The sequence below is a fragment of the Limulus polyphemus genome, unplaced genomic scaffold, assembly GCF_000517525.1.
Source record: "Limulus polyphemus unplaced genomic scaffold, Limulus_polyphemus-2.1.2 Scaffold109, whole genome shotgun sequence".
NCBI lineage: Eukaryota > Metazoa > Arthropoda > Merostomata > Xiphosura > Limulidae > Limulus > Limulus polyphemus.
The window spans coordinates 907,855-918,339 of record NW_013665719.1 but is presented as its reverse complement, the minus strand read 5'-3'; the positions used below and the strand labels follow the sequence as shown (position 1 = coordinate 918,339).

General features: G+C 33.6%; 1 protein-coding gene across 4 annotated transcripts in view; it reads left to right on the top strand.

The window, feature by feature from the left end:
• LOC106471054 (hemicentin-1-like) overlaps nucleotides 1–10,485 on the top strand; it is a 180,579-nt gene that overhangs the window by 101,176 nt on the left and 68,918 nt on the right. Inside the window, exon 1 of one of the 4 annotated variants that reach the window (XM_022400532.1) lies at nucleotides 3,576–3,845. The exons of the other annotated variants lie outside the window; for them this stretch is intronic. Within the exon in view, the coding sequence (XP_022256240.1) occupies nucleotides 3,743–3,845 (103 nt within the window). The 5' untranslated portion in view covers nucleotides 3,576–3,742. Of the gene's footprint in view, nucleotides 1–3,575; nucleotides 3,846–10,485 lie in introns of those variants that run through there. 4 annotated transcript variants of the gene reach the window in all.

The following is a 10,485-nucleotide window of genomic DNA, read 5'->3' as shown; positions in this document are numbered from 1 at the left end:
ATATAGCCCATGGGGGGTGTTATAATGTGACGGTAAATCCCACTATTCATGGGAGTTGGTGGTGGGTGGTGATGACTAGCTGTCTTCCCTCTAGTCTTACACTGCTAATTTAGGGCCGGCTATCGCAGATAGCCCTCGTGTAGCTTTGCGCGAAATTCATAACAAACAAACTGAGCCAAGTGAATATTATTGGGATTACAGATGTAAATATCGCAAATAGTCAACCACAGTGTTGAAGTTGTTCGTTATTCTTTTGTTACTCGTTATGATACAAACTAAACAAGAAAATAGAGTGGTTAGTCAAGTAGCTATTTATTTAATAATAAATCTTTCAAACGCAATAGTTCCTCCTCTTTTAGACATTGTTCATAAACAATCATAAGACATAAACAAATTTTCAGTCTTATCTGATGCTCTTTTCGAATGTTTTTAGATCATGAAGTACAAATGCTACTTCGTGATTTCTAAATATTGTTCACTCTGAGTATGTTAGATTCAAATTCAATCTACTTTAATATATCTCTCGAAATAATAACCACATATATTTGTTGGAAGAATTCTCTGAAACTAAACATTCGAAAATTTATTTGAAGCCCTGTCAGAATTTTACGAAGTCTGGTTGTCTTAATAAAAGTGTCTCTTTAAGAATAAAATACAAGATTTTAAAACTTGAAAGTAGCTTAATATTCCTCGGCGTCTTTCTATTAAACTGCACGAGACACTGATATGCCACGAGGAGCACTCGGGAAGCGTTATGTTACACCACATCTATCAAGCGTAGACTAGATGTTTACAACGTAACCAGTCCCTAAATCCACACTGGGGAGCTGGACGAGGTGGAATCTCTAGATAAACAAAGTAGTCTTTATGGAACCATAAGAAGAGGCACTTTATCTTCCTCAATGTTCTGACAGCCGATGATCAGGGAGGGTGATGTTCATGATTCAAGGTATCCGAAACCCAGGTATGATGAGAGTGAAATACAAATCTCGCTTAGTCAGTTTGCAGTATTCTCAAGATTGAGTACTGTTTACAGAAAATTAAAAAGAGAAATCCATAGATACAGTATACTAACCTCTTCGTGTTCTCAAGAAAACGTATTTGCAGCCTCTTTTCCAGGCAACACTCTAATATCTACAATATGAAAAGGATAAAGCATAAGGATGTTCCACATGACAGTTTGTACTAGGCTTAAGCAGAGAAATATATCACTTCTCATTTTAATACACTTCGGAGTTATACAATATGCGTAAATAAATTAACAAAAATATGATACTTAGTCTGATGAAAATCAGTTGACTTTAGCAAAATATTATAGTTAGTCTGATGTTGATCAGTTGACCTTAGCATAATATGATACTTAGTCTGATAAAGCTCAGTTGACTTTAATAAAACAGTTGCTTAGTATGATGAAGATCAGGCAACTTCAGCAAACTATGATACTTAATCTGATGAATATTAGATGACTTTATCTATCAGAGCAACTAGAGATTCTTTACTCAATTATAGATTTATGTTACTTCGTTTCCAACTATTTTATTTCATTACTTCCAGTGCATCCTTCTGTTTTTCGACAAATCAAGAAATGTTTATACCTAAAACTCCTTCAGGCTGATTAACTTTGAAAATGCATTAGTGAATTAGTAAGGAGCTGTAGCGTATATAACAATATCATAACGAAAATATTCTGATGTTTGAAGGACAATTTTTTACCAGAATCAGAAGATTAACCTAGTGCTGGAAAACAAACTATACAGTTTTAGTAATACTGTAACTTCCAAGTCTAAGCGAAATTAGGAAAAGAAATTGAAATATTACATTCATTTTGTCTCATCAGGACCTACTATACGTACTGCTTTTCCAGTTACAGTAGAAATGCGATTCCATATTCAGTTTATCATAAAAAACAAACGAAAGTTTCAGTGGGAATATAAATTGAAATCATTAACTTTAAAAAAAAACTATTTTTAATGAAATAACTAAAAATGTAATTCGCCTATATTTATCTATGCAAAGCTATATTTATATATATTAATAGTTATTAATATATATTCAGAAAACAATCACTTTTCTCAGGGAAATTGCAATGTGAAAGCTAAGATGGTAAGCTAGAGTACTGCAGAGGTTGAGTACATTACATTAAAAAGTGTTTGGATCCTCACCACTGCATTACATTCTCAGTTGCAACGCTCGGCTGTGTTCTATCTGACGACAATTCATATTCCTCACCACTACATTATAAACTGTATTGCAACGCTCGGTTGTGTTCTATCTGACGACAATTCATATTAACAATAGCTATGCAGAGTAGTATCCATAGCAAAAGGTTCCATCGTTTAGTCGTCATTTCTGAAGAACACCGCTTCTCCCTGCGATCTTTCCATAATCCATCTAGTATAAGAAAATGAAATGTTCCAGGCACCCATTTCAGAAGCCCGATTACACAGAAATCTATAGACGCTACTTCCGGCGACTTTAGCTGTATATTTTCAAATGGAATAGCATAAATATCTGTTTCATTCTTAGCTGCTTGAGGTATACGACGGTTGAACGGATACGTTATGCAAGGAAATCGTGTACACTTGATTTGTGTCAGTTTTACAGATGGAGATCTTTCTTAATTATGTTGTGTACTGTTGCCCGGGGCATATAAATGGCTTTTGTCACTGACTTCTGTGTTTGTGGATGCTCACCTGTTACAAGACGTCTAGCTTTCTCTACTATCGCTGTGGTACGACTTGTTGTGGGTCTCTTTCTAGATGTACCTGGTTCCCAAACTGATTCATATTCCTTTGGTCTCTAATGTCATTAAGTACAAGGGCCATCCCCATTTTCGTAATTCTAAATCCTCGAGCTGAACCCACAGTTATGATCTGAGGATATGAATATTTGGTTCCTGAAGAGCTGTTACATAATCTTATCAAATACGATACACATTTGGTGTTAACACACTATAGATATATGTATATATATATAAGTACAACCAATGTCAAAATGTAGTTCCGATGCATACCGTTCCACCACGACTTTAAATTTGCTGTTGTTATCATATAACTTGCTGATTTGCATATTCAAAATCGTTTTAATAGAACTTTCTTAACCTTTGTACCTAGAGATAGTTTTTCTAAAAATTTCAAGCTACTTATAATGACAAAGAAATAAATGACAACATTGATTACGGAAAAGGTAAGTTCAATTATCTTTGTAAGTATCGATGAAGTAAACAACTAAACACTACACTGTTAGACAAATATTGGTTTCGTTATCTTTCTTAATGAGGTATTGATTTCGCCAGAACAAACAATATTTCACACATGTTACTTCTCTCTTACAAGGTACGTTGAAAAAGTATGTTACCCAAAACGTTACAGAGATTACCAGCTTTAGTCGTTCAGTTGATGTTTATATATATCTATCTAGTAGAGAAAAAATAATATTTTCTTCTAGAAGTTTAATTTCGTCTTTTGCCGCCCTCTGTTGACAGCTCTTGAGATCAATATTATTAAACCCACTCATAGCAGTGAATGACTGTGTGAGCCGCACACGCGCCTGGAAGATACCTGTTCAACACCAACTTCTTAGTTGTCCTGTGACTGTCGATCCATTAGGATCGCTGCGACATAACTCCTTAACTCTTCAGATCTCTGATAAATTACCGCTAGCATGTTGGCCCTTTTGATGAATTACCTCTAGCATGGTAGCTCCAAAAAGTACTTAAGCTTCTTATAACAAACACAAAGCAATGTCGGTTGTTATATATCATTTCTGGTGGATCTGCTGGTTGTGGACTGCAATGACTGCCACTTGGTTGAAACAAGAACCAGCTTCGAAGGAGAAACCTTTCGGTAAGTATCTCTTAGTCATTAGTATACATAGGAGTAAAGTGCGCGATCATTTTCAGAGTTTTGAAAGATTGAAGATAATGTTCTAATGGTTATAACTGCTAGGAATGTTTTCCAGCTAATGGAATAAATAGTTAATGTAAACAACCAAGTTGAGATGGGTGATCGAATATTGATATTCATTTTCTTCAACAAAGTATGTTTAGTTCAATTTTGGATTTAAGTCTTAAAGTAAGATTTCATTCTGACGTTCTAAAACATGGTATACTTGCATTTTCGTATTAGTGCCCTCTACTGTATAAACAAGTTAAATAAATTTGATTTGTTCAAGTTAAGGATAAATGGTTATTGTAAATAGAATATTGTAAATGAGCCTATTTTATGAACTGGAAGCTCGTTCTTAAGTAGCTGAAAATGGTTTGGTTTGTCATGAATTTCGCGCAAAGCTACACGAGGGCTATCTGCGCTAAATGTCCATAATTTAGCAGTGTTAGACTAGAGGGAAGACAGTTAGTCGTCACTACCCACCGCCAAGTCTTGGGCTACTCTTTTGCCAACGAATAGTGACCCTCAGATTGCGAGTCGAGCTCCCTAACCACCTGAAAGTGAACAGAAGTACAAACATCATTCAAGTTCGGGTATTAGAATCATAAATTCATAATCGTAATGAAATTTAATTTTTGTATTTGTATTTATACATTCAAATTTGTTGTAAGAAGACCAGTGTTATCTTATATTCGATGTAATAAAAAAGAAATAGTTTGTTTGTAATTAAACACAAAGCTACACAATGGGTTATCCGTACTCTACCCACCACGGTATCGAAACCCGGATTCTAGCGTTGTAAGTCCTCAGACATACCGCTGTCCCACTGATGGGCAGAAAAGTAATATGAAATATATTTAATTCTTCAACGTTATTGCATTTTTTAAAGGAAATTTTATGAAATATCTTAAGGTTAAGGTGCACACGTGAAAAACTTGGTCTACTTGGTGACTTAATTTGCTTCTTGAAGAATACATTACTTTCCAGATATTATTACCTTTCTTTATAAAAAAAATCATTTGGTATTTTACCTTTTTTCGTGACAAACATGTCTCACCTTATCTTTATAAGGTTCTTTTAGTGTCATACGTTATGTGGTGGCAGAAATATGGTTCGCGTAATGTCTTAAGTTTCTTAACAAAAAAAAGTTAAGGTTCTTTGAGTGTTTACCTTTCTTTCTAACAAAAAGTATCTCGGTGCCTTGCTTTCCTTAACAAAAAAAAGATCAATGTGACTTGGTGTATTGTCTCCCTTGGTAACAAAAAACATGGCTCACTTGGCACCTTGTCATCCTTAGTGCAACAAAAACATAGCTAACTTGGCATCTTGTCTTCCTTAGTGAAGCAAAACGTTTCTCACTTGGCACCTTGTCTTCCTTAGTGAAGTAAAATGTTTCTCATTTGGCACCTTGTCTTCCTTAAAGACCAAAGCATAGTTCACTTTAAACCTTGTTTTCTTTAGTGAACAAAAGCATAGCTGAATTGGCGTCTTGTCTCACTTAGTAACAAAAATCATAGTTTGCATGATGTCTCATCTTTCTTCGTGAAAACAACAAGAACAGCAACAAGAACAACATAAAACTCCAGACGAACAACCTAGGTTAGATGGTAAACTTCATTTATAGGATATATATAAAATTAAAAGTAAAAATTCATTTTACTAAGAGGTTTTTTCCCATTGGCGCAGGAATACGTTTGAGAGCATATAACGCGAGTTCCATCACTGCGGTGACACCGCGCAGATAGCCCATTGTGCGGCTTCGTGCTTAAACCAAACAAACAGAGAGGTTTATTTAATGACGCCAGATTTATTCCATCCCTAAGTGTAAAGTACTCTCCTAATGTTCATTCAATTTATCTAAAATATCCTGAATTTACTGTACTTGGATTTTACAACAACTCCTTAGAAATTCCTGATAATAGACTACACACAGCCTTTAAATTTATTTTCATATTATTGATGTCAATATGATTTAAAAAAAAAAGATCCATTTTCAGCACTTTAAACGGGTAGCGGTACAGATTAATTTGAAACTAAACTGTTATTGTGTATGTGTCGGTGGGTTTCCGCATTAACGCAACTGTGATAAATTTCGGTATCATTTTCATCCTTGGCGTATGCTTACTTCAAAATTTACTTCACTAAGCCTAAAGTATAAGAACTTCTAACGTGGAACTTAATAAAACACTAAGAATTTTCAAAAGTTCTGCTTTAATATTTTCAGAAACTTCAAGATTTATTTTCTGAAAAACGTTATAGGGCTAAAATAATCATTGTTTTGTATGTAAGTGATATATTATTCTGGAGTATAAATTTTTTCGGTGTCTGTTGAAACGTTTCTATCATTTTACTTTCCATTTTAAAACTAAAGAGTAAATCAGGATTTCATATAGTAAGAGTTTAAGTATCACGAACTCTGTGAGAGAAAACAGTAAGAAGTTTAAGTTTAAAGCAGATGATTTAGAATTCAATTTCTGGTATTGTCTAAACATCACTACAGATGGAGAACGGTCTTGCGTACAAAATGGTCACACTTCACCACCCCTCTGTTGTTTCTTGAGAAACGTTACGCAGTGTCTTACAAAATAAAACATTTAATGTTGAGTTATTCCTGGCACCGGGTTTTTATACTATAGAGGGGCGAGTGCGGTCCAGTAATAAACGTACCTGGCTGTGTAGCTGAATTTCCCAAGTTTGCGTCCCGTTACCGTTCTAAAAAAACCCGCTTTCTACACTTTGGGACCGTGGGTTTGTTATATGAGTCGCGATAAAATGCCACTACTATGTCTATTCGTAAGGTAAAGGGCTGAATACTGCTCGATGATAAACGTGCAGGACTGAGTAGCTGAAAGTCCGTGGTTCGTGTGCCGCTACAGCACCCTCCCTTCCTTTAAAAAAATAAATAAATAAACTATCGCTCCGCACTTTTTGGTCGCGGATCGGATATCAGAATGATGGTAAAAGCCCACTATTCAATCCGAAAAGAAAAGTCCAGGACTTAGTGATGGGTAGTGTTGACAGGCTACCTACCGTCTAGTCTATTACTTCAAAATTGGAAGGATGTTTTATATATTCTGAAACGTTACTACATTTAACAATCATAGAAGGACTTCACTACTTTCTAAATTATAGGAGTGTCGTGCATTTTCGGGGTGTTGTTTGTTTTTGTGAATCTTTCCTTGCTTTATAAATAACAATGTTTCATATGTTTAGGCCACGTTTAGGTACCTCTAAACTTTATTACACGTATCTGTCTTAACTACAAACGTCGTAACTCGTAAAGGATATTAGTTAAAGAAAATAATCTAGGTATTAATCAAATCTAGTTTTATGATTAAATTAAATATGTGACATAATTACGCAAAATTATCTCAAATATAAAGTTTTACTTTTTTTACTAAAACTTTTTCACCCGCGACATAATATGAGTTATAATCCTGATTTTTAGGATATTCCAAAATTGCATTGGATATTTGAAACTGCCAGTGCAATACGGGACATTTGATCTCTTGGGAAACAGTAATATGTTTTGCTATACTTAATGAAATTAAATTATCTTGTCACAAATTTAATCCACATATGTAAAGATCTAATCTCGTATTACCCCCTGCAAGATTCACGCCCGTTTCTTCGGGTGTGGTTTCAAAGAATATGAGCCATAAACGTTATAGAAGAACTTGTGAATAATTAGAGAGACGTAGATAATCAAGTTGAAATACAGCAAAAACCTAAAAATCATAACAGTTTTCTTCAAGAAATTACTGAACTTAAAATTGAAATTATTAAATAAAAATCGATAATCTGAAAGAAAAATAATTTTCTAAAAATTGAAAGGACTTCGTGAGATTATACCTTCCCCCACGTAAAATATACTAAGATTAAGTAAAAGAAATACCAGAAATACTAAGGAAAAAAAGGACAACTACTAAGGTTTGTTAAAGATGAAATAAATGAAAATAATACAAATTAACAATGTCGTTCACGCAGAAATATTTACTATGGCATAAAAAAGTGTTCTTAAGTCTGCATAGCAACATTCACTGTGGTATCAATGCAGGTGCTCTAAAGTCTTCCCAGACACGTCCACTGTTGCCTTTAAGTCTTCCTAAAAACATCCACTGAGTTGTGGTGTAAATACAAATGTCTTTAATCTTAAGATTTCTTAGAAACATTCACTGTGGTATAAACTCAGGTGTTGTAAAATCTTCCTAGAAAGATCCATTGTGATATGAAAACAGGTGTTCTTAAGTGTTCCTAAGAATATCAACTGTTGTATAAAAACAAATGTACTTAAACTTAAGTCTCGTTAGAAAAAACTACTGTTGTATAAACACTGGAGTCCTTAAGTCTTCCGAGATTTTTTTGGAAACATCCATTGTGGTATAAACACAGGTGTTCTTAATTTTTCCTTAAAAGTTCCAATGCAGTATAAACACATTTGCCCTTAATTCTGCCTCGAATTATTCAATTTGGTATAAACATAGGTGTCCGTAAGTCCTTTTTTAATGGGAAATATAATTATTCCTCTCACTTCGTGTTTTTTTTTTCACTATGCAGTAAATCTTGAAATCAACAAAAAATACATCAGAAAATTGTCTGTTGTGTTGTTTCTTCATTTCATTACCAGAGCGAAATAGAAGGCTAAAACTGTTATAACCACGTCAGTTGTAAACTTATGTAGGTTCCAGGTGCAAATAAAAGAGCGATGTAAAGGTAGAGTTTACTGTCTATTCCAGAGCTGAGAGTTAGAGAGTATTCAAAGATCAATGTCTCTGAGATGGTAGGTCGCAGATGTAATAGGATAAACATCATTAACAATTAAGAAATACTGACATAATAGTTTCCAGCTCTGACTGTGCTCAGTTTTTAAATATCAGTTATCGTTACAAACATAATAGATCCCAAAGTTTATTTATAATAATTTATAGTTATGAGTAACTTACAAAGTTCATTAAACGATCAAGAAAGTTATTAAGATAAAGTAAAGCCGTAATCTAATCAATCTAAGATATTCCATTGGAACATGATAGTCAAAAACGTAGGATCAAAAATGTTTGTTAAATCACATTTAAAAAAATTCAAACCCTTTCGAAGGCGGATCTCCTTGAAGGCTAAGGACTGTTCGAATAAAATCGTACTCCTTTTGAGAGGTGGACCTTTCTTCTTCAGGGGTTAAGATTATACCTACAAAATCCTAGCCCTTTTGACAGGCGGTTCTGTCTTCTTCAGGAGTAAAGACTGCAACGATAAAACACTAACACTTTGGAAATGAATCCATAATATTCGTGTTAAATATGGTACTTTTAAATTAATTGGCTTATGGCTCCTAGAAATAATTTTACATAGCAAAACTACATATAGGAAATTATCTGCTTGATATTTTCACGATTAGCTTATGCTAACCTCATATAGCTCAGATTTTAGTTGAACAGATTGATTATCTGGTTCATTTACCCGTTACCTTTTTATTAATTTTTCTTTCCCTGATTTATAAGTTACAACTTCACGTATATACGTTGCGCATATTCATTCATACAGAGAAGGCCTCGGTAATTTATTGAGTCAAAAACAGTAATATTATTTAACGAGTACATATTGTGTTTTGATTATTTTCGTATTATATCAAAAAGAAACATATTTAATCAGTTCTTCCTATGAAGAAGGCCTAACAAGAAAGATCACTGATTATAATTATTGACTCAATGACAGATTGTTGGCACTGTTGGTTCTGCACCAGTATCTCATTCTTGGTTATGTAAATGACAGTAGAAATGTTTAGGCCGTTCATGTTCATGCTCTCAGTTCAAAATATGTAATATACCTAGGACAATCTGATTACACAAAGTTCAATTCAGCTCCTTATGAGATCGTTGTTATAATCAAGTTTATGAAGGATAGCTTCAATGTACAATTCTTAACTATGTTTTATTTCACTATCTTAAGGAGTAACTCAGTTCATATTGTAAACAGGCTTAGCCTAAAGATTACGTATGTTGAAGAATATTTTGAGAAGTATGCGTCATAAAATGTTAATATTTTTACTGAACAAGACAGCTGCTCGTTTCGATTTGCGCTGCTATGTTCCGAAAGTGTTATGTTTTACAACCGTCAATCTTGGAATGTAATAAAAGTTTTGTTTTCTGTGAGACTTAGGCCACAAAATAAAATAAACTAATTTGAAAACTAATTCAAGTATTAAGATCAGGAATAAATAATCTGATTAATTGTCTATGAAATCAGTGATAGAACATTGGTAGATTCTCCAGATCGGCGACTAGTTTGCTTTTGTTCAAAACGTTTGGTTAGTTTGCAGGCATCCGGGTGATTTGTAATGTTGAATTTGTATTATAAAAATACATGAGCATCTATAAATCAGTTCATGTTTTGTGTATCAGTGTAGTTTTTTCATTGAAAAATTTTGTTGAAAATGAATAAAGAAAACCATTGCAATAGAATTTATAAACTATGATCCATAAGATTTAACTGAGCGTGGATCATGTTTGCTTTATAATAATAATAACTATGATCAATATTATTTATAATTATTAAATACATTAATAATTATACATAAATGAATATTGTATATATATATATATAT